Source organism: Bos javanicus, chromosome 23 (genome assembly GCF_032452875.1).
Source record: "Bos javanicus breed banteng chromosome 23, ARS-OSU_banteng_1.0, whole genome shotgun sequence".
Lineage (NCBI taxonomy): Eukaryota > Metazoa > Chordata > Mammalia > Artiodactyla > Bovidae > Bos > Bos javanicus.
In genome coordinates, this window is record NC_083890.1 from 12221444 (window position 1) to 12247244 (window position 25801).

A 25801-nucleotide genomic window follows, 5' to 3' on the forward strand; every position below is an offset into this window, starting at 1 on the left:
AAGAGTGGGGGGCATTTGGCCCCATTACTTCATGCTAAATAGAAGGGGAAAAGGTGGAAGTAGTGACAGATTTCCTCTTCTTGGACTCTGAAATCACTGCGGATGGTGACTGCAGCCACGAAATCAGAAGGCAACTGCTTCATGGCAAGAAAGCTATGACAAACCTAGACAGTGTGTTGAAAAGCAGAGACATTACTCTGATGACAAAGATCTGTATAGTCAAGGCTACGGTCTTCCCAGTGGCCACGTACAGTTGTGTGAACTGGACAGTCAAGAAGGCAGAGTGCCAAAGAATTAATCCCTTCGAACTGTGGTGTTGGAGAAGACTCCTGAAAGTCCCCTGGACGGCAAGGAGATCAAACCAGTCAATCTTAAGGGAAATCAACCCTGAATACTCACTGGAAGGACTGATGGTAAAGCTGAAGCTCTAGTATTTAGGTCATCTGATGTGAATGGCTGAATCATTGGAAAAATCCCTGATGCTGGGAAAGATTGAGGACAGAAGGAGAAGAGGGAGTCAGAGGGTGAGATGGCTGGATGGCAACACTGATGCAATGAACATGAGCTTGGGCAAACTTTGAGAGATGTGAGGGATAGGGAGCCTTGGCGTGCTGCAGTCCATGGGGTCACAAAGAGTCAGATACGACTGGGCGACTGAACAACAACAATACCTTATTTTTTGTGCTATTTCTTTCATTACAAATTTTAACTTTAAAATAAAATGAGAACAGGAAACCATAAGGCAACTGTGGTGGAGAACAATGTGGGGGAGGCAGTCACGGCTCACCAACACCTCCACCTGTGGAAGGTTAAGACACAGTGTAAAATATTCTTATGTTTTATATATATATTAATATGCATATTAATATTGTGCGTGTGCATATACATACACACACACACATTAATCTTTCAGAGACCTATTAGAACTTAAAAAAAAAAAACAAAACGGGAAGCCTATTCAAGATCCAGATGGCTCTTGAACTAAAGTATATCCTCTGGGGCATGTCACCAGTCTTACATTTTAAAATCACATGATCCTACAAATCAAGCAATACTGGATTCAAGTTCCCTTCTTAAGGCAAACCAAAACAAAATGAAAACAACAACCAAAAGTCCAGACATGAAGACTATTAATAAGGTCTTTTAGTACCAGGTTTCATACTCAGATATGTTTGGTTCATATATAAAGTCATCTACTAGAGTTGAAAATGAGTTTTGATTCCATATAGCCTCTTTGGACATTATCCTGTAAGTCCCTAACCAGAACAAACTGAGACATGAGTCGAAGGTTAAGCCATATCCAGGGAGAGACCTGGTCCTTTCCCTCCACAAATTGCATCTAGTCATTTTGGTGCATCTCATCATCAGAAAATCCAAACAAACACCTTGTATAACTTTATCCCTCCCTTTCTTTCCACCCCCTCCTCTCAACATTTAGAGGCAAGAACAGAAGAGGATCTTCACTGAAGTTACTGGGATCTCCAATGTACCAAAACACAATTTGCACATGTATCTTCCATTTTAAAAGTAATAATGACAGGGAATCTTCTTACCGTATTGACCCGATCATGTAGGGCTGTGCCAGCTGAACCACAATCGCACCACTTCCTAGCTGATGACACGTATAACCAGAATCCCAGTCATAGTTCTTAGTGTCCCCATTCAGCAAGGCATTTCGGCTCCGACTGACTCCTTCAATCACACTGGCACAATCGGCGATTGTTGCAACGTTCTCCATGGGAACTGTGAATCCAAAACAAGATTCAGCATCAAGAAGCCAAATATACCCCAATAGTTTGCTACAAACAAAATTAATTAATTACTATCAATGATAAAACAAAAATTACAGCATATTGACTACCTCAAGATATGAACACATTTAAAACACATACCAAACAGTTTCTTAAAAAGTTGAACCTAAGGCTGAAACAAACCAAATCAGATGCGACAATTAACACTAAAGAATTTTATTATAAAGAAACATGATACCCTGTAAAATACAGAATGGATACAAACACTACAAAATATTAGTACAATGGGAAACCACACAGTGATTGAGATTAATAAACCACAGCCATATCCAAATGGATGAATCAAAAAGCAATGCTGAGTGAAAAAAAGCAAGGCACAGAAAAACACAGTGTAGGATTTCATTTACACAAAGTTTTTTAAAATGGCAAAACTAAAAATGCAACTTGTTTAGGGGTACATATACAAATGTAAGATAAAAAGGAAATCCAGGGAATTATTACACAAAATTTATGCTCACTTGTATGTGAAAGAGGAATATGAAATCTTTGAGGGACCCCTACCTACCAATGTGTCTAAACATTAATTGATTTCATTTCCAAAATGAAATCCTGGAAGGGCTTCAACTTTTGGTCTTATTCTATTCTCAAGTGAGACAATAGGTACATGGGCACTTGTTTTATTAATATTCTCTAAACTACTCATATTTATTGTTGTTGTTGTTCAGTCGCTAAGTCATATCCAACTCTTTGCGACGCTATGGACTGCAGCACGCCAGGCTTCCCTGTCCTTCAGTATATCCCAGAGTTTGCTCAAACTCATGCCCATTGAATTGGTGATGCCATCCAACCATCGCATCCTCTGTCATCCCCTTCTCCTTCTGCCTTCAGTCTTTCCCCAAATCAGGGTCTTTTACAGTGAGCTGGCTATTCGCATTAGGAGGCCAAAATATTGGAGCTTCAGCTTCAGCATCAGTCCTTCCAATGAATATTCAGGGTTGATTTCCTTTAGGATTGACTGGTATGATCTCCTTGCATCACAATTTGAAAGCATCAATTTTGTGTTGCTCAGCTTGGTCCAGTTCTCGCATCCATATATAACTACTGGAAAAAACATAGCTTTGACTATACAGACCAAATGGTGACTACAGGCAGGAAATTAAAAGACTCTTACTCCTTGGAAGGAAACTTATGGCCAACCTAGATAGCATATTCAAAAGCAGAGACATTACTTTGCTGACAAAGGTCCGTCTAGTCAAGGCTATGGTTTTTCCTGTGGTCATGTATGGATGTGAGAGTTGGACTATAAAGAAAGCTGAGTGCTGAAGAATTGATGCTTTTGAACTGCGGTGTTGGAGAAGACTCTTGAGGGTCCCTTGGACTGCAAGGAGATCCAACCAGTCCATCCTAAAGGAGATCAGTCCTGGATGTTCATTGGAAGGACTGATGTTGAAGCTGAAGCTCTAATACTTTGGCCACCTATGCGAAGAGCTGACTCATTTGAAAAGACCGTGATGCTGGGAAAGACTGAAGGCAGGAAAAGAAGGGGATGACAGAGGATGAGGTGGTTGGATGGCATCACCGACTCAATGGACATGAGTAAACTCCATTGGGTAAACTCCAGGAGTTGGTGATGGACAGGGAGGCCTGGCGTGCTGCAGTCCACAGGGTTGCAAAGAGTTAGACACAACTGAGCGACTGAACTGAACCGAACTGATATGGACCTCTGTGGCAAAGTGATGTCTTTGCTTTTTAATATGCTGTCTAGGTTTGTCATAGCTTTTCTTTCAAGGGAGAAGCATCTTTTACTTACATGACTGCAATCACCATCTACAGTGATTCTGGAGCCCAAGAAAATAGTCTGTCAATGTTTCCATTTTCCCCCCCATCTATTTGCCATGAAGTGTTGGGACTGGATGCCATGACATTAGTTTTTTGAATGCTGAATTTTAAGCCAGCTTCTTCACTCTCCTCCTTCACCCTTATCAAGAGGCTCTTTAGTTCCTCTTCACTTTCTGCTATTAGAGTGGTATCATCTGCATATCTGACGTTGTTGATATTTCTCCTGGCAATCTTGACTCTCATTTGTGATTCATTCAGCCTGGCATTTTGCATGATGTACTCTGCATATTAGTTAAATAAGCAGAATGACAGTATACAGCCTTGATGTACTTTGTTTCCAATTTTCCCAACCAGTTTGTTGTTCCATGTTCAGTTCTAACTGTTGCTTCTTGACCTGCATACAGGTTTCTCAGAAGACAGGTGAGGTGGTTTGGTATTCCCATTTTTTTAAGAATTTTCCACAGTTTATTGTGATCTACCCAGTCAAAGGCTGTAGCGTAATCAATGAAGCAGAAGTAGATGTTTCTCTGGAATTCCCTTGCTTTCTCTATGATCCAACAGATGTTGTGATCTCTGGTTCCTCTGCCTTTTCTGAACCCAGCTTGTACATCTGGAAGTTCTTGATTCAAGTAATCCTGAAGCCTAGCGTGAAGGATTTTTAGCCTAGCATTACCTTGCTAGGATGTGAAATGAGCACAGTTGTACAGTAGTTTGAACATTGTTTGTCATTGCCTTTCTTAGGGACTGGAACGAAAACCGACCTTTTCCAGTCCTGTGACCACTGCTGAGTTTTTTAAAAATTTGCCGACACGTTGAATGCAGCACTTTAACAACACCATCTTTCAGGATTTTAAATAGCTCAGCTGGAATTCCATCACTTCCACTAGCTTTGTTCACAATAATGCTTTCTAAGGTCCACTTGACTTTACGCTCCAGTATGTCTGGCTCTAGGTAAGTGACCACAACATTGTGGTTATCTGGATTTTTTGCACAACTCTTCTGTGTATTCTTGCCATCTCTTCTTAATCTTTTCTGCTTTTGTCAGGTCCTTACCATTTCTGTTCTTTATCTTGCCCATCCTTGCATGAAATGTTCCCTTGATAACCTCCAATTTTCTTGAAGAGATGTCTAGCCTTTGCCATTCCATTATTTTCTTTTATTTCTTTGCACTGTTCACTGAAGAAGGACTTCTTATTCTTCTTGTTCTCTGGCACTCTGCATTCAGTCGGGTACATCTTTCCCTTTCTCCTTTGCCTTTCACTTCTCTTCTTTCCTCAGCTATTTTGTAAAGCCTCCTCAGACAATCACTTTGGCCTTCTCATATTTCTTTTACTTGGGGATGGTTTTGGTCACTGCCTCCTGTTAGGAACCTCTGTCCATAGTTCTTTAGGCACCCTATCTACCAGATGTAATCCCTTGAATCTATTCCTCACCTCCACTGTATAATCAGCAGGGATTTGATTTAGGTCATAGCTGAATGGCCTAGTGGTTTTCCCTACTTTCTTCAATTTAAGCCTGAATTTTGCAATAAGGAGCTCCTGGTCTGAGCCACAGTCAGCTCCAGGTCTTGTTTTTGCTGACTGTATAGAGCTTCTCCATCTTCAGCTGCAAAGATTATAATCAATCTGATTTTGGTATTGAACATTTGATGATGTCCTTGTGTAGAGCAGTCTCTTGTGTTATTGAAAAAGGGTATTTGCTATGACCAGTGTGTTGTCTTGACAAAACTCTGTTAGTCTTTGCCCTGCTTCATTTTGTACTCTAAGGCCAAACTTGCCTGTTACATGCCAGGTATGTCTTGACTTCTTACTTTTGCATTCCAATCCCCTATGATAAAAAGAACATCTGTTTTTTCGTGTTAGTTCTAGAAAAGTCTTTTAGGGCTTCATAGACCCAGTCAACTTCAGCTTCTTCAGCATCAGTGATTAGGACACAGTCTTGGATTACTCTGATGTTGAATGGCTTACCTTGGAAATGAATCAAGATCATTCTGCTGTTTTTGAGGTTGCACCCAAGTACTTTGGACTCCTTTGCTGACTATGAGAGCTACTCCATTTCTTCTAAGGGATTCTTGCCCACAGTAGGTCATCTGAATTAAATTCACCCATTCTCATCCATTTTAATTCACCGATTCCTAAGATGTCTTGGAGAAGGCAATGGCAACCCACTCCAGTGTTCTTGCCTGGAGAATCCCAGGGATGGGGGAGCCTGGTGGGCTGCCGTCTATGGGGTCGCACAGAGTCGGACACGACTGAAGCAACTTAGCAGCAGCAGCAGCAAGAATCTACATTCAATCTTGCCATCTCCTGCATGACTACATCTAATTTGATTCATGGATCTAACATTCCAGGTTTCTGTGCAATATTGTTGTTTACAGCACCAGACTTTCACCACCAGACACATCCACAACTGGGCATCATTTCTGTTTTGGCCAGCCCTCTTCCTGGAGCTATTTCTCTGCTTTTGCCCAGTAGCATATTGGACACATTCCGACTTAGGGGGTTCATCTACCAGTGTCGTTATCTTTTTGTTTTTTCATACTGTTTATGGGATTCTTGAGGCAAGAATACTGAAGTGGTTTGCCATTCCCTTCTCCAATGGACCACATTTTTGTTACAACTCTCCACCATGACCCATCCGTGTTGGGTGGCCCTGCACAGCATGGCTTACAGCTTCATTGAGTTACACAAGCCCCTTCACTACAACAAGGCTATGATCCATGTGATCATTTTGGTTAGCTTTCTGTGATTGTGGTTTTTGTTCTGGAGGTTGTGGGACTGTAGTTCTTACTTTGTCTATATGCCCTCTGATGGATGAGGATAAGAGGCTAATGCAAGCTTCCTGATGGGAGGGGCTGGCTGTGGGGAATACTGGGTCTGACTCTGGCTGGCACAGACATGCTCAGTTCAGTTCAGTTCAGTCACTCAGTCATGTCCGACTCTTTGCGACCCCATGAATCACAGCATGCCAGGCCTCCCTGTCCATCACCAACTCCTGGAGTTCACTCAGACTCACGTCCATCGAGTCAGTGATGCCATCCAGCCATCTCATCCTCTGTCGTCCCCTTCTCCTCTTGCCCCCAATCCCTCCCAGCATCAGAGACTTTTCCAATGAGTCGACTCTTCGCATGAGGTGGCCCAAGTACTGGAGTTTCAGCTTTAGCATCATTCCTTCCAAAGAACATCCAGGGCTGATCTCCTTCAGAATGGACTGGTTGGATCTCCTTGCAGTCCAAGGGACTCTCAGGAGTCTTCTCTAACACCACAGTTCAAAAGCATCAATTCTTCGGCGCTCAGCTTTCTTCACAGTCCAACTCTCACATCCATACATGACCACAGGAAAAACCATAGCCTCGACTAGACGGACCTTTGTTGGCAAAGTAATGTCTCTGCTTTTGAATATGCTATCTAGGTTGGTCATAACTTTCCTTCCAAGGAGTAAGCGTCTTTTAATTTCATGGCTGTAGTCACCATCTGCAGTGATTTTGGAGCCCAGAAAAATAAAGTCTGACACTGTTTCCACTGTTTCCCCATCTATTTCCCATGAAGTGATGGGACCAGATGCCATGATCTTCGTTTTCTGAATGTTGAGCTTTAAGCCAGCTTTTTCACTCTCCTCTTTCACTTTCATCAAGAGGCTTCTTAGTTCCTCTTCAATTTCTGCCATAAGGGTGGTGTCATCTGCATATCTGAGGTTATTGATATTTCTCCCGGCAATCTTGATTCCAGCTTGTGTTTCTTCCAGTCCAAAGTTTCTCATGATGTACTCTGCATATAGGTTAAATAAACAGGGTGACAATATACAGCCTTGACGTATATTTGGAACCAGTCTGTTGTTCCATGTCCAGTTCTAACTGTTGCTTCCTGACCTGCATACAGATTTCTCAAGAGGCAGGTCAGGTGGTCTGGTATTCCCATCTCTTTCAGAATTTTTCCACAGTTTATTGTGATCCACACAGTCAAAGGCTTTGGCATAGTCAATAAAGCAGAAATAGATGTTTTTCTGGAACTCTCTTGCTTTTTCCATGATCCAGTGGATATTGGCAATTTGATCTCTGGTTCCTCTGCCTTTTCTAAAACCAGCTTGAACATCAGGAAGTTCACAGTTCACATATTGCTGAAGCCTGGCTGGGAGAATTTTGAGCATTATTTTACTAGCATGTGAGATGAGTGCAATTGTGTGGTAGTTTGAGCATTCTTTGTCACTGCCTTTCTTTGGGATTGGAATGAAAACTGACCTTTTCCAGTCCTGTGGCCACTGCTGAGTTTTCCAAATTTGCTGGCATATTGAGTGCAGCACTTTCACAGCATCATCTTTTAGGATTTGGAATAGCTCAACTGGAATTCCATCACCTCCACTAGCTTTGTTCATAGTGATGCTTTCTAAGGCCCACTTGACTTCACATTCCAGGATGGCTGGCTCTAGGTCAGTGATCACACCATCATGATTATCTGGGTTTTGAAGATCTTTTTTGTACAGTTCTTCTGTGTATTCTTGCCATCTCTTCTTAATATCTTCTGCTTCTGTTAGGTCCATACCATTTCTGTCCTTTATCGAGCCCATCTTTGCATGAAATGTTCCCTTGGTATCTCTGATTTTCTTGAAGAGATCCCTAGTCTTTCCCATTCTGTTGTTTTCCTCTATTTCTTTGCATTGATCGCTGAAGAAGGCTTTCTTATCTCTTCTTGCTATTCTTTGGAACTCTGCATTCAGATGCTCTTATCTTTCCTTTGCTCCTTTGCTTTTCTCTTCTCTTCTTTTCACAGCTATTTGTAAGGCCTCCCCAGACAGCCATTTTGCTTTTTTGCATTTCTTTTCCACGGGGATGGTCTTGATCCCTGTCTCCTGTACAATGTCACGAACCTCAGTCCATAGTTCATCAGGCATTCTATCTATCAGATCTAGGCCCTTAAATCTATTTCTCACTTCCACTGTATAATCATAAGGGATTTGATTTAGGTCATACCTGAATGGTCTAGTGGTTTTCCCTACTTTCTTCAATTTAAGTCTGAATTTGGTAATAAGGAGTTCATGATCTGAGCTACAGTCAGCTCCTGGTCTTGTTTTTGCTGACTGTATAGAGCTTCTCCATCTTTGGCTGCAAAGAATATAATCAATCTGATTTCAGTGTTGACCATCTGGTGATGTCCATGTGTAGAGTCTTCTCTTGTGTTGTTGGAAGAGGGTGTTTGCTATGACCAGTGCATTTTCTTGCCAAAACTCTATTAGTCTTTGCCCTGCTTCATTCCGTATTCCAAGGCCAAATTTGCCTGTTACTCCAGGTGTTTCTTGACTTCCTACTTTTGGATTCCAGTCCCCTATAATGAAAAGGACATCTTTTTTGGGTGTTAGTTCTAAAAGGTCTTGTAGGTCTTCATAGAACCATTCAACTTCAGCTTCTTCAACGTTACTGGTTGGGGCATAGACTTGGATTAGTGCGATATTGAATGCTTTGCCTTGGAAACAAACAGAGATCATTCTGTCGTTTTTGAGACTGCATCCAAGTACTGCATTTCAGACTCTTGTTGACCATGATGGCTACTCTATTTCTTCTGAGGGATTCCCGCCCACAGTAGTAGATATAATGGTCATCTGAGTTAAATTCATCCATTCTAGTCCATTTTAGTTCGCGGATTCCTAGAATGTCGATGTTCACTCTTGCCATCTCTTGTTTGACCACTTCCAATTTGCCTTGATTCATGGACCTGTCATTCCAGGTTCCTATGCAATATTACTCTTTACAGCATCGGACCTTGCTTCTATTACCAGTCACATCCACAACTGGGTATTGTTTTTGCTTTGGCTCCATCCCTTCATTCTTTCCGGAGTTATTTCTCCACTGATCTCCAGTAGCATATTGGGCACCTACTGACCTGGGGAGTTCCTCTTTCAGAATCCTATCATTTTGCCTTTTCATACTGTTCATGGGGTTCTCAAGGCAAGAATACTGAAGTGGTTTGCCATTCCCTTCTCCAGTGGACCACATTCAGCCATGCTCAGTAAACCTTTAATCCAACTGTCTGCTGATGGGTGGGGCTGTGCTCCCTCCTTGTTAGTTGTTTGGCCTGAGACAACCCAGTCCTGGCACTGAGGCAGGGCTAATGGTGGCCCCCAAGGGGACTTAGGCCAGCACGCACCTCCCAGGACTGTGCTGCCAGTGCCCTGTCTCCACAGCAGGCCACTGTCGACCCACACCTCCATAGGAGACTTTCAAACATTCACAGGCAGGTGTGGCTCCGTCTCCTGTGGGGTCACTGCTCCTTTCCCTGGGCCCTGGTTCACACAAGGTTTTCTCTGTGCTGTCCAAGAGTCTCTGTTTCCCCCAGTTCTGTAAAAGTCCTGTAATCAAGTCCCATTGGAATCTTCAACATCAGATTCCCTGGGGATTCCCAGTCCCTTTGCCGGATCCCCAGGTTGGGAAGTCTGAAGTGGGGCCTAGAACCTGTATATGTTTATTTCACTTAAACGTAGCACATTTGTTTAAAGAAGCATTATATATATATTTTTTTCTTTCAGTATTTTAGAATTCATAAAGTAGGAAAACAATCCAGAACGTGGAACCAATCCCTTTTCAGAATACACAGTTGTCTTCAGCCATGATGTGTTTCCCTTGTTTGTTTACTATCCTGAGCATTTCAACACATATGCTCATCTCTTTGTTCAAGAACTGCTGCATTTTGAAACATCAGTTCTGTTTTGATTTCATGTCTCTATATATGCTTCAGGTCTACATCAACCTGTTCATTTATAAAAGTCTAGGGTTTCCACTAAATGATAGCTGTTCAAAAATGATGTAGATTCTGTAAACATTGGGAAGAGAACGGTGAAAGATGAAGGATCTTTTAAGTCCACTGGAACCTTTTTTGTGCATTTATTAGTGCTGGAATTTTATTCATATATTTAATGTATTTAACCAAAATCTACAATTAACCTTAGCTACTTGCATTCAAGCTATGTAGCTTACTTTATGTCATTTTAAAGTAGATTGAAAAACAAGAGAATTGCTTATTAGATATACACTGTACTTTTTAGTATATTATACTCTATGCAAAGAGACAGGGCAAACAGTAGTACTATCATGCCAAAACATTTCTAACTGCATAAAGAGTAAATCATCTTCCATGTCCCTTCTAAGCAATGCATACACTTTCCAAAGTTGGGCACGCCTGTTCTCAAGCCCTCATCTCATACACCTTCACTGCTTGCTGTACTCTCTACAGATGAGGACAGCCATCCACAGATAAGGAAGAGAGAAAGGGAAGAAGGGAGTGAGAGAGGGACAGCCATCCACAGATAAGGAAGAGAGAAAGGGAAGAAGGGAGTGAGAGAGGATGGGTTTTCTGGCCATGAATCCCTTGAGTATGAAGCTTAACTCTAAAGCAACAAGCAAAAACACTGGTGAAATAATCTGTGAGGATGGCTTCCTAGCAGAGAGGGGCTTAGAGAAAAGCCCCCATCTGACTTTGAAAGGAGAAGAAATAAAGGACTATATTTAGAGACTTAGTAAGGATACGTCCACCTCACAGAGAAAGAGAAGTATTCTGTGGTTTGGAAGAGAGAACTAAAGAAGTGCCACAAGATGCATAGTAAACTGAGCTGAGACATAAAATCACACTGTGGGTAGCTCAGGCTGCAGTAACAAGACAGCCTCCATTCTCCCAGTTGCTTAAACAGCATACATTTTCTTTTCACCCACAATATGCATTCAGTGATGATCAGCAAGGTGGCCCTCAGCATTGCATTACACAGGGAACCTAGTGACAGAAGCTTTGCACTGATTTTTTTTGTGTGCTTCTTCAATCACAGCAGCAGTGAGAAGAGAGTGAACTGGGCAGTGGTTCTTAAAACTCCTCCCCCAAAGCAATACACATCATTTTGTTGACTAAGGCAAGTCACTGAGCCTTACCTAACTTCAGAGCAGGTGGGAGAGAACTAACTTGCTATGTGCGCAGGAGAAGAAAGGGAATGTGTGGTCAACAATATTGACATCTACCATAAACAGTAAACCAGGATGCAGGAACATTCAATACAGAGATAAATCCAGTTCACTGGTATAAAGTATATAAAATATTTCAATGTATAAATATACCAAAGGAACATTTAGACTGTTACCATTGTTTTCTTTGTGATTACAAACAAAGGTGTCTTCTTGTATACATAGGTAAGAGTTTCTTCAAGGAATACATAAGACATACACATGTATATATTTACACACACACACAAATAGAATTGTGCTTGTGGCTCTGAGTCACTTCACTGGCAGGATGTCAGTCCTTTCTTGGTTAATGTATTGAGTTGAAATATTTAATCTTTTCCTCTACGTGATTTGCACTTTCCCTTTCATGTTTATAAATTCTTTCCTACCCCAAATTTATAAAGATATCTTCCTATATTTTCTCCTAAAAGTTTTCAAATTTTGTTTTTCATGTTGGTTCTTTAATCTATTTAGGATTTATTTTTGGTATGCTATGAAATACGTATCTACTTTCATCTTTTATTCATAAGGTTAGCCGATTTCCCCAGCACCATTTAATGAACAGTTCGTCCTTTCCCCCACTAATTTATGTTACTTTAGTCATATATAAGGTTTTCATAATATCCGAATCTCTTAAGGTCTGTACTCTGTTTCCTTAATTTGCCTAGCCTTGTGCCTTTACCATGCTGTTTTAATGACTAAAATTTTACAGTATCATAAAATCTGACAAAATGAATACTTCTTATTCCCCTTCTTATTTCCTTCAAAATTAACCTCAGTTAGTCTTGGTTCCTTCAGGAAAATTTTTCACTTTGTTTAAGTTTTCAAACATAGCAGCATAAAACTTTTCACAGTATGTCCAAGTATTTTATTTGTTCCTTTTCTTTCTTATTTGATCAGTTCTATACATGTTATTAGTGTTTTCAAGAAATCAGTTTTTTATTTTGTTGACTATTTCATACTTCACTAAATCAGTTCTTTTTATTATTTCCTCCTTCAGTTCCTTTGGATTTATTCTATTTTTTCCAAATATTTGAAGCAAATGTTTAACTAATTAATTTTTTTCTTTTTTTCTGATGAATGCATTTAAAGCTAATATTTTACCTCTAAATCCTGCTTTATCTTTAAATTTTGATATAGTGTTTTGAACAGTATTAGTCAGGTATGGTGTAGAATGTCCCTCCATTTGGGTGTTTTCTGATACAAAGTGTTTTAAAAGCTGATTGCATCTATGTATTTTCTAATTTCCATTAGGAGTTTTCTTTGATTTATAAATTATTCATAAGAAGGTTTTTTTTAACTTTTAAAATTAATTACATTGCAATATGGATAAAAAAAAGTATATTCTGTATGATACAGAGTCATTGGAGAATTTGATGAGATGTGCTTTTTTGTGGTCCAGTACATGATTCTTATTAATATTTTACATGTGCCTGAAGAGAATGTGCTCCAAATTCTCTAATTTGGGAGATGTATGGTTCTATATAGATCTACTATATCAAACTTATTGTGCTGTTCACATCACTTATATGCTTACTAATTAATGGGAGAGGTTTATTTAAATTTTCCACTATGACTATCGATCTGTCAATTTCTCCTTGAAATTCTGTCCATCTTTGCTTTCTATATTTTGAGGCCACGTCACTTCACATATATCATTTTAGAATTATATCCAGTTGGTAGACTGAACCTTTCATCATGGTGCACTGTCATCTTTATTTCGAGTAATGCCTCTGCCCTAAAATCCACATTGTCTGATGTCAAATAAATATAGCACCTTCATTTTGGCTACTATATCCTTAGCATCACTATTCTCTCTTTCTGATCTCTTGTGAATAACACATAATTAGATTTTTGAAAAATTCAGTGTCCTTTGTCTTTTAACTGGCAGATTTATACGACTTATATTAATTGCTATTACCAAGGTGTATACTAATTCACTTTTACTTCTACTTAACAAGACTTTTCCTTTGCTGCTTCCCCAACCTCTCTGTCCACTCTGTTCCTATTTTCTAATGGATTGAAGTTCCTTTATTCTATTTCTATGTGGTTTTTTTAAGACACTAAGTGACATATATATTCAAGGGCTTAGACCTGGTAGACACATTGCCTGAAGAACTATGGACAGAGCTTCCTAACACTGTACAGGAGGCAGTGACCAAAACCATCCCCAAGAAAACGAAATGGGAGAAGGCAAAGTGGTTGTCTGAAGAGGCTTTACAAACAGCTGAGAAAAGAAGCGAAGCGAAAAGCAAGGGATGAAAAGGGAAAGATATATCCAACTAAATGTGGAATTCCAGAGAACAACAAGGAGAGATAAGGCCTTCTTCAATAAACAATGCAAATAAGTAGAGGAAAACAAGAGAATGGGAAAGAGAAGAGATCTCTTCAAGAAAACTGGAAATATCAAGGGAACATTTCATACAAGGATGGGCACGATAAAGGAAAGAAACGGTAAGGACCTAACAGAAGCAGAAAAGATTAAGAAGACGTGGCAAAAATACACAGAACAACTATACACAAAAGATCTTAATGACCCAGGTAACCACAATGGTGCTGTCACTCACATAGAGCCAGACACCCTGGAGTGTGAAGTCAAGTGGGTCTCAGAAAGCATTACTACAAACAAAGCTAGTGGAAGGGATACAATTCCAGCTGAGCCACTTAAAAATCCTAAAAGATGGTGCTCTTCAAGTGCTGCATTCTGTCTCTGTTCTTTTACTAAATTTTAGATATGCATGCCAGACTTAAAAATGATGAAAACTAAAAATCACATGTTCCCTTCTCCTGAACAATATAAAAGATATTAACACATTTTCATACAAATCATCTGCCTCTTAGCTTGTTATTCTTACTTAACATTTCACTTCTACCTTGTTTTATACTCTCAAAATCAGTCATTATGATCTTATATAGTCAAAACTTACTTATTCACATTCATCAATTTATTCAATCCTAACCCTCCTTTCTTCCTGGCTCAAGTTCCTTCTAAGACACATCCAACAGCAATGTCTTTGTTTGAAAGTATATTTTGCCACCACTCTTGAGAAATAGTTTAGTTGGATATAGAACTCTAAGTGAAAAGTTGTTTTTCCTCAGTACTTTGAAGATACTTTTGCACAGTCTTCCACTTCTACTGTTATGTCTGTTACAGTCTGCTATCCCTCTAACAGCTGTGATTTTTTTCTCTACAGTTAATTTTAAGGTTTTCTTTTTGATCTTGGTGTTTTGCAATTTATGTTATGCATGCATACATGCTCTGTCGCTTCAGTTGTATCTGACTCTTTGCGACCCCATGGATTGTATCCTGCCAGACTCCTCTGTCCATGGGATTATCCTAGCAAGAATACTAGAGTGGGTTGCCATTTCCTCCTCCAGGGGGTAGTCCCAATCCAGGGATTGAACCCATGTCTCCTGAGGTTCCTGCAGGATTCTTTACCTCTCAGTCACCTGGGAAGCCCCACATTGTACCTATATGTAGACTAAATTTATCCTGCTCAGGACTGAATATAAGTATTTATGACTTTATCAAGTCTGGAACAATTTTAAGCATTGTTTCTGTGAGTACGGATTCTCCTTCATTTTCCATTTTTCCCTTTTCTAGAATTCTCATTAGACCTCTGTTGGGACTTCCCATTCTATTCTGTTTCTTAACCTTCCTTTCATTTTTTCCCTCTTGTTTTTGAAGCATTCTTGGAAATTTATTAAAATTACTATTTGTGTTCACTACATTTCTCCAGGTATGTTCCATCTACTATTCAACCTGTGCACTGACAGGTAAAATTTTACTATCAAACAAAAACTACCCAGTATTGAAAATAAGTGAACTGTAGCCCTACATATCAGAAAGGGTCAATCTTACAAAGAAAGTTGGTTAAGAAAAGCAAGTCAGAAAAACACAAAGGGTATTTATTCTACTTCTGTTGTTTAGTGATAGATATCTAGTGAATCTCACCTATGTGGTAAGATTAGAAAGGAGAGCTAGAGAGTAGTAAACACAAATTCAGATGGATGGTGACCTCTGGATAGGAAGACAGCAGGGATGCAAGTGGGGAGGAACACACAAAGGACTTTGAAAGTTTGCCACTGCTGGGACTTCCCTTGTGGCCCAGTAAGCATGGGTTCGACTCCTGCTTGGGGAGCTAAGATCCCATAAGCCTATCGGCCAAAAAACCAAAATATAAAACAGAGCAGTATTATAATGAATTCAATACTGACTTTAAAAATGGTCCACATTAAAAAAAAAAAAGATTTGGTAATGTTCTATTTCTCAAGCTGGTGAGCATGCAAGTGTTCTTGCTCTCCAAACTATACAGATATATTCTTTATGTTCTTTCACAAACATGAAATACTGGCGTTTTTCTTTAATTTCATATATTTTAACACTTTTTATGAAAACCAGAAAAATGGAAAGCAATTCAGGGGGCTTGAAAGGGTAAACCTTTCAGAATGCTTTAGAATACTGATGTGCTCTATAGTATCTACTAGGTCTTAATAGCTGTCCTTGTTGATTCTCCCCAAGTCTGTCAATTTCCTCCTAAGCTATCTTACTGCTTCACAGTTTTATCCCTAGATGATCTGATTTTAACCAGTAGTCAATTAGTACAGCAGCATCAGAGATAATCATAAAATCATTAATGACATGGTTCTAGCTCTTTGGGAAACAAAACTGGGAAAAGCACTCAGAACTCCTTTTCTAAAGACATATTTATAAATATTTACTAAAGAAGATTATTTCAGTCTTCAATATTTCTCTAAACAAAACTGCCCTAGTAATACCACCCCCTTTGACCCTCTGGAATCTTAAGGTTGTCTAATATATGCTACATTAAAGAACTTTGCCTTCTTAACAAAATATCTTACATCTGTGTGCTGGAGAAGAGTATTCTATGGTTTCCACTTTGATATATATATTTTTTAAATGTTAAACTCAGTTTACTTATTTTTGACCATAGCAGTACATGTGGGATTTTGGTCCCCTGACCAAGAAAGAATTAAATCTGCACCCCTCGCACTGGAAGCTCAGAGTCTTAACTACTGGACCACCAGGGATGTCCCTCTACTTTGATCTTGACATAATTATTCATTAATACTTCCAGTCAAAGTCTGAGTCTACAAAGGGTGCCCAACACAGAGTATGTAACATATAATACATTGAGATGAACTGTATTATGAAATCTATCCCAACTCCCATATTTACTTTCAAGAAAGTGCTTTTGCGAGAACTCTACTAGCAACTTGATGAGCAACTATATTTACTTCACAAGGTAGAAAATCTGAAGATCACCACTTTTCTTAATTCTTATTCCTATTTTTTAAATAATCAGTCAAATTAACAATATAACGACAAAATGATGCCAACAGGTGGAAAGAAGAGAGAGTAGGGACTTGGGCACAAAGCCCATGGATAACGACTTTCTGTAAATAACCAGGATGAGACCACAGTTTCAGTGCTATGTCCATTCTTAATATCCAAATCAGTACTTCAATCTGATCTAACAGATTCAGCATCTGAGTCTAACAAGGGCAGTAACTTTTCTTTCTTTTCACTTCTGTATTCCCAACTGACAAAAAAGAGGGCCTAGCATATAGTAGGTATTAAATAAATATCTGCTGAATGAATGAATCAAAGCTGGAAAAGGATGCCTATGTAGGTTATGGCACTTAACCTTGCTTAACACAGCTCCTTACCAAAAGCCAGAAAATCTAAAAGTTCCTGAATAAAGCAGAAAAAATGCTTTCTCAGGGAAAGTTTTCTTAGAAAAGTAAAGTATGATCAATCTCTGGGTCTTGACCTAACATTAAAAAGAAAACAAATATGCCCACTGCAGAGGAGCTGCTTTATTAGCACTATATATGCCCCAGCTCTTTCAACTTCTCTTCCCCTGAAAGTATAACCCACATATAGAAAGTTTGGTCACTCATGGTAGACTAAATTATTTTCTGATAGGAAACGGTTTGGGGGAAAACAGGGGGAAGAGGAAAAATGTATATAATAACATGACTTTTAAAGATTACAGAAGCTCTTCTATGCCTGATGGTACTGCTGTCTGCTCTAGTCACACTACAGGAGTTCCTACAGAAGAGATATCCTAAATGTCACTGCTGGGTTTACTAATATGGGCCACTTCTTTCATTTCAGCAGGAAATAATTTGGTTATTTATTCTTCTTCCCAGAAACACAAACCTCAGCCTGCCTAGTTGGACTGCCTAATAATCACTCAATGATCTGAATAAGGTCCATGATCTATTTTCCTGGGAAAAATTAGAGAGTGATTCTAACTGACTGCAACACACAGAAGGTGCCATACTGTTTTCCCTCCCATAGGGGCCAGGCCACTCCCCATCTGAGTGTTCATTACCATCTTTCACATGCGTCTGATAAATTTATTAAAAACACCATCTGGATGGGATTCAGCTTTGTGCTGTATTTCCAGTCTTCCAGTTTCCTCCCTTGTCCCACTGGAATTTCTGCCCCAATTTGTGTCACTTTGTTTACAAAACCATACTGCCAAAATCCAGCGTCTCGCCTGTCTCTTGCTGGTTTTCCTTTGCTATCCTTCAGCTGTGTACCTCTTACAGTAGCCTGTGCTAGGAGCAAAGGCAAAAGGGAAGTGCCTAGGCAGAAATTACTTTTCCCCCTCTGTGCACACAGCAATTCTGTTCAGACAAATTTAATTTGCTGCTTCTGAATGCAAAAATTGCATGTTAACAAAGTGTATACATCCTGCAAGTGTCTGAATATTGGGATGACTCAGGCTTGGGGAAAAACTGATCTGAAAACAATTTTACTGTTCTCTGTTGTTACGCAGCACCAGGGGTGGCCAACCGCCGGCCTGTAAATTTAATTCAGGAGTAATAAATTTTTTAAAAGGCAGTATTACTTCACTAGGACATGACCTGAGGGCCACCTGTACCAGCAATATTTAAAGATAAGACTGACATGTTATTTAACTATCTCCAGGGATCACCTTTGAGAGATAGGGGGAAAAAAACCCCACTTGAAGCAGATTTTTAAAGTGAAATGGCACTTACAGAGGATTGTCAGCTTCAAAAATAGTGCTTGTGTTGAGCTTCATTCAATGTTTCCCTGGCTATTTTCATTATAAATTGTTTTCTAACAGCACAGCGGTTCATGCAGCCATCAAGGGCTTAATGGTCTTAGGCTAGGTTCTTCTCTGCTGCTAAGACTTTCAGAGATACAAAGTATTTCCTTCAAAAAACAACTAGGACTATCAACTTAAGGTCACATCTAGAGAGTCCCCACTACAGATGTACAGTTTTATTTTTTTACAGGGACTCCCCCAACAGGGGGCCTATCTCCAAGCCTACATAGAAACTGTTGCTGACCAAGCAAGCTTTCAAGCAAACTGCAATCCAACCTTCTTTTTTTTTTTTTCCCCAACCTTCTGTCAACTTACTTTAAAGGAAAAAATATTCACAGCTGTTATGTCTGAACAGCTGTAAAAGAACAATAGCTAATTAGAGCACAAGCCCATCTTTCTTAGAAACTATCAAAAAGCTACCAAAATGTATTCACCACTGGTACTAAGTTACATTCATTCCTGGTTTTATCTATCAAGGTGAAAAAAAAATCACTTTTCTTAGTGCAGTTGACTATGGAAAACAGTATGGAGGTTTCTCAAAAAACTAAAAACAAAGCTGTCATATGATCCAGCAGTCCCATTCCTGGGCATATATCTGGACAAAAATATAATTTAAAAAGATACATGCACCCTATGTTCACAGCAGCACCATTCACAACAGCCAAGAATGGAAACAACCTAAACATCCACCAACAGATGAACAGATAAAGATGTGGCACCATACACACAATGGAATACTACTTCGCTATAAAAAGCAAGGAAATAATGCCATATATGCAGCAACACGGATGGAACGAGAGATTATCATACTAAGTAAAGTAAGTCAGAATGAGAAAGACAAATACCATATGATATCACTTATACGTAGAATCCAAAATATGACACATGAACTTTTATAAAACAGAAACAGAGTCATAGACACAGAGAATAGACTTGTGGCTGCCAGGTGGGCGGGAGGGTGGGAGATGGAGGGAGTAGGCGTTTGCATTAGCATATGTATGCTATTATATATAGATGGATAAACAACAAGGTCCTACTGAATATATAGCACAGGGAAATATATTCAGTATCTTGTGATAACCATAATGGAAAAGAATATTTTAAAAGTGTGTGTGTGTGTGTGTGTGTGTGTGTGTGTATGTATGTATAACTAAATCATTTTGCTATACAGCAGAAATTCAGTTCAGTCGCTCAGTTGTGTCTGACTCTTTGCAACCCCATGAACTGCAGCATGCCAGGCCTCCCTGTCTATCACTAACTCCTGGAGTCTACCCAAACCCATGTCCAGTGAGTCAGTGATGCCATCCAACCATCTTATCCTCTGTTGTACCCTTCTCCTCCTGCCCTCAATCTTTCCCAGCATCACGGTCTTTTCAAATGAGTCAGCTCTTTGCATAGGTGGCCAAAATACTGCAGTTTCAGCTTCAACATCAGTCCTTCCAATGAACACCCAGGACTGATCTCCTTTAGGATGGACTGGTTGGATCTCCTTGCAGTCCAAGGGACTCTCAAGAGTCTTCTCCAATACTACAGTTCAAAAGCATCAATTCTTCGGCACTCAACTTTCTTTATAGTCCAACTCTCACATCCATACACGACTACTGGAAAAATCATAGCCTCAACTAGACGGATCTTTGTTGGCAAAGTAATGTCTCTGCTTTTGAATATGCTATCTAGGTTGGTCATAGCTTGCCTTCCAAGGAGTAAGCGTCTTTTAATTTCATGGCTGCAATCACCATCTGCAGTGATTTTGGAGCCCAAAAAAATAAAGTCTGACACTGTTTCCACTGTTTCCCTGACTATTTGCCATGAAGTGATGGGACTGGATGCCATGATCTTCGTTTTCTGAATGTTGAGCTTTAAGCCAACTTTTTCACTCTCCTCTTTCACTTTCATCAAGAGGCTTTTTAGTTCCTCTTCATTTTCTGCCATAAGAGTGGTGTTATCTGCATATCTGAAGTTATTGATATTTCTCCCAGCAATCTTGATTCCAGCTTATGCTTCTTCCAGCCCAGCGTTTCTCATGATGTACTCAGCATATAAGTTAAATAAGCAGGGTGACAATATACAGCTGTGACGTACTCCTTTTCCTATTTGGAACCTGTCTGTTGTTTCATGCCCAGTTCTAACTGTTGCTTCCTGACCTGCATACAGATTTCTCAAGAGGCAGGTCAGGTGGTCTGGTATTACCGTTTCTTTCATAATTTTCCAGTTTATTGTGATCCACATAGTCAAAGGCTTTGACATAGTTAATAAAGCAGAAATAGATGTTTTCCTAGAACTCTCTTGCTTTTTCAATGATCCAGTAGATGTTGGCAATTTGATCTCTGGTTCCTCTGCCTTTTCTAAAACCAGCTTGAAGTAAATCAATTATATTTTAATCAAAAAATCATTTTTCAATCACATAGTATATTGTACCACATTGCTGAAGAAAAGCCTTTAAACTTTTCTTTTCCCAAATTATCTCCACGTTCCCAGCTCTGTGGGAAGGTTGCTTCCTAACACAGTTCCAAAGGATTCAGTCACGTCTACAGGGGGAGAGCATGGGAAGAAAACAGAGCATGCCTTTTGAATGCTGGAGACCCCATTACTCACAACCTCTTTTCTTTTTTTCTTTGTTCATTTTTGTCTGTTTCAGTTAGTATAATCTCAGTGTTCTCATCATTCCTGTTACAGTTCCAATTGTGACATCACCAAAAGTTGCCCAAATAACACCGTATCTTGAGATTATAAAGACTCTGACAATCATGCTGGGTCCTATTTAGCCAGTGATAGGAAAAGGTTAACACTCTTCCAAACTTTAAGGCTCTCCTTCCTCCCAAAATATGCAAATTTTCTAACTTTAGAAAGCTATAGCTCTGAACATTTCTGAGAACATGGCAGTTTTCCAGAAAACGGAGGTGAGAAATCAGAGGTGGCTGTTCCCAGGGGCAAAGGTGAGATGCAGTGGGCTAGTGGTTCCCAAGTGTGCAGGCTCACCAGGACCAGTGACTTCTTACACTGAAGCCTTTGAGGGAAAGCATGTTCCGGATCTAACTGCTTAAGAGGTTTACCCTCTTATGTGTAGTTTTCAAACTCCAGCATTCGTGCTGGAGGTTTTAGCTGTGAAAATCTTCAATTCAAAAAGACCTTAAAGGATCAAGCATCGCATGAAGCAGGGCACTCAAAGCTGGTGCTCTGGGACAACTCAGAGCGATAGGGTGGGGAGGGAAGTAGGAGGAGGGGTTCAGGATGGGGGAACACATGTGTACCCGTGGCTGATTCATGTTGATGCATGGCAAAAGCCACCACAATATCGTAAAGTAATTATCCTCCAATTAAAATAAATTATTTAATTAAAAAAAAAGAATCAAGCATTGGATGTTTAATAGAGGTAACCACTGCAGTATATCAGAGAGGGATTCATTCTGTAGGCAACGCCTTTAAATTTAGGACAAAGGAATTTCCAGATGCCAGAAAAAATAGATTTCAAACATCAAACTCTGTGTTTGAACTAATAGGCAATATCTCAATGGGGTGATTTTTTCCTTTTCTCTGGAAATAATCTGTCAGAGAAATAAGATTCTACATCTGTCCCCTACATCAGGACAAGTTATTCATGCTGACATGGGGAAAAATACCTAACATGCAAAAAGTCATTGGAATTGGTCTTGCAAGTTTTGGAAACTCTTTCTCAAAACAATTTAAAAGTTATAATGTGAAGGGCATCTTTTTCTATGACTAGTATCATAAGAGTTTTACATGGATTTATTTTTTCTTATGTCCTGAAAGATGTTGAAATTAACAGTTATTTTTGTTCCACACTACTGGCTGAGGTTTTATCATGCCACAACAGTTTTGTGACTCAAGATCAGAGATGTCACCACAGTTTGGGAGGAATATTTCTCATTCATGTTAAGCACAGAAAATAGGATGTGCAAATCTTTTTTTTTTTTAAGGTCCTCAAAAGAAGTTGTGATTTGCAAGAAAATGTTTGTTTTTTTCAACTATCATTTTAACAAAGTAGTAGTTAACGTCTTTCTATTCTAAGCTGGAGGATGTATCTGGTTCAAACTTTAAGTCAGAATGATTCTAAAATAATGGATAACTAGTCTTAACATCTTGAATGATGGTCTTTTAAAATGTATCAATAACTATTAAAATTTGCATTTTTACTAACAATAGTTATCAGCGGTGAGGCATTTAAACATTATGGGGAACTCTGTACATTTTACAGAAAATGTCCCAATCAGATCAGTGGCAAGTACAATTCCACATTGGCAGAAACTTCCCGCCACAGATTTTGAAGGCAGAGAGAAAAATGTGGGAGACCATACCAAATTCTCATGTTTTAGTTCCCATAAACCATTCTGAATTGAGCTGTGTGAGAAGAAAGAATCTCTGAGAATCTCAAGGGAGCGAGACTGGAATTTAGAAGAGACATATGGGTAAAGGTGAATCTTAACTTGTGAATACTGAGCTTTCAGAACTGAGACTGTAATCAAACCCTACAGGATGCCTGAGGGAGACTTGCTCCCTGGGCTCCCCTACTCTTAGCCCGAGGGGCCAGCACAGGGCTGAGCAATCCCCTGGGTCAGACTGAGGCTGTGCTTCCCAACAGGTGAACCGGGGGTCCCTGGGGAAATCTGTCTACCTTGCTTCAAAGACTGACAATCAAAGTCTTGCCAGTGACCTGGAATGACTTTACCCATACTCCTAAATAAAGCAGTTATGAGGAAGAAAAAAAAAAAAAACCTCAGGAAAAAGGACAATTTATACTACCTCAGGAGACCAAAGTTAATCTAGATTGAAGAATCATGCGGTGTTTTCCAGGAAGCTCACAGTGTCTGATGAAAATACACTAAGAAAGAAAGAAAGAAAGTGAAGTTGCTCAGTCATGTCCGACTCTTTGCGACCCCATGGACTGTAGCCTACCAGGCTTCTCTGTCCATGGGATTTTCCAGACAAGGACACTGGAGTGGGTTGCCATTTCCTTCTCCAGGGGATCTTCCCAACCCAGGGATCGAACCCAAGTCTCTTGCATTATAGGCAGATGCTTTTACCGTCTGAGCCACCAGGGAAGATAACATTAAAAGGGAAAATACACTAAAAGAAAGATTAAAAAGCACCTCCTGCTATTACTCTCAATTAATTATTCTTTTAATGGTTTACACTTGGTGCTTCAAAAATGAAAAATGGGTATGAGCATTTTTAAATGGAATTTTATTATGAATATTCTGGGACCTGGTAGTTAGGAAGTATCTTGTTTCTGAATTCTAGCTCTCTTTGCATCATGCCTACATACATTAATTCTGAGAGGGCAAATGTGTGCTACCCTGCCTGCCTTCAGCTTGAACCTCCAGTGGAAAGCAGGTACCTGAAGTGCTCACCTCAGTTCTGTAAACCGTCTCCCAGGCAATCTCAAGGAGGCTGTTTAACCACCCTGTAATTTGATTTCTTTACCCATAGAGAAAAGAATCCTATCTTCTCTCTGCCTTCTTATGAATAGTGAAAAAATATATTAGATCATATTCATAAAAGCATCTCAAGATTTTCAAAGAATCACAATATCCAGGCTTGGTACTTCACTAGTCATGAAGAGTCAGGCTCTTCCCAAAATGGTACAGGTAGGTGGGACAAGCATTTCAGAAATCTGGGTATTTCACAGAAGGGAGACTTTCATTCTCATGAGCTACCTTGTAATCATAAAAGGAAAGGAGGCAGGGGAGGGGAGAACCAGTAACAATTCTACTGACCAGTAAAAACCTATTAGCACCTGCTAGTGTAATATGCAGCTGGCAGTTTCAGAATAACCAAGAAAGCAGTTCCTTCTGGTCGATATTTGCTGGGGACAGCAATTTCTGACCTCCTGAATCAGATCAAGATCATGGGAGCTATTAGAGCAAAGAAGGATCTCTGCGCTAACAGTACAGTGGTTAGGTGTCTCTTTCCATTAAACAAAAGGGTCTGCCCACAACCTGCCTTCTAGGATAGTCACTAATTTGAGGTTTGATGAGTTATCACAATTGAGTGAACAAATCAAAGTGCATTAAAAAAAATGACAGACACAAATAGGTGTATAGTTTATCAGTGATATGGACAGTGATAAAAGCCTTGTGAGTGCCCTCCTCTTCTTGGGTGAAAGCAGGAGGGGAGCGGGGGGAGAGGAGAGAGAGGTTCCCTACAGTATTTAGATGGTCTTCAAATGTCCAAAATTTCCTTAGGGTGTGCTCGTTGCCAAGTTGACAGATGTTGCTGGAAAAACCTGTAGTATTCTGAAGAAAGGCTAACCTTTCAAGAGTGAGAGAGGGGGAGGGAGGCAGTGCACCAGTTCAGAGAAGAGACGACATTGAACTGGACAGCAAGCTACCCTTAGCAAGCCTGGATGTTTGAAAAGCTGTGATAATACTGCCAAAGAGAACTATCTGGGGAGAAATCTCATTTCACCATGGTTTCCCTTGCTGTGAGTTTAAATTCATTTTTAAAACTAAATATTCGGTGCCCTAGACAAATCAATAATTATTAACTATAACTTTTTTTAAACCACCAAGACTCTGCGTGCTAAGTTGTACATTCCCCCAAAATTAGTTACGGCCATGCCATTTTATACTCTCTCCTATGCGTCTGCTAACTTTCTTCATTCACTCTTCCTTGCTGTACTTTATACAGAAAGAGAAATGGGTTCCTCAAAGCAGACTGCCAATGAGCTTGCCCCAGACTTCCCTGCTGAGTGCATACATGCATGCTTCTGTTGCCTGATCAGCCCTTGACATTTCCTACAGACAGACTTCCAACAGAGAATTGAGAAGGCAGAGTATTCATTTAAGGAACAAAATGGCGGTTTAGCAAAGCCCCAGTGCTTTTCCTCTAAGTAAGAGGGAAAAGCACATTGGGGCTTCTTTGAGATCTTCAGCCTGTAGGTCAGCCAGGGTGGCCAAGTCAGCATTTGACATGATCAGAGCCGGGGCTGGGGAAGAAGGGGAACACCGAGCGTGGACCTTCCTTTTCAGACCTTCCTTTCCAGCGCATGTTTCACTGCCTCTGTCCTCTTCCTGAGGAGGACCGCATCTCCTTTTACCTCCAAGATAGTTCCCTTACTTTCCCAACTCTAAACCTCCCGCTCAAAATTCCATGTGCCCTTGCTCATTAAT

General features: G+C 39.9%; 1 protein-coding gene across 6 annotated transcripts in view; it reads right to left on the bottom strand.

Moving 5' to 3' along the window:
• BTBD9 (BTB domain containing 9) overlaps positions 1-25801 on the bottom strand; it is a 412965-nt gene that overhangs the window by 103151 nt on the left and 284013 nt on the right. For all 6 annotated transcript variants that reach the window (XM_061399067.1, XM_061399064.1, XM_061399065.1 and 3 more), the window contains one exon: positions 1554-1743. In XM_061399067.1, the coding sequence (XP_061255051.1) occupies positions 1554-1743 (190 nt within the window). The remainder of the gene's footprint in view (positions 1-1553; positions 1744-25801) is intronic.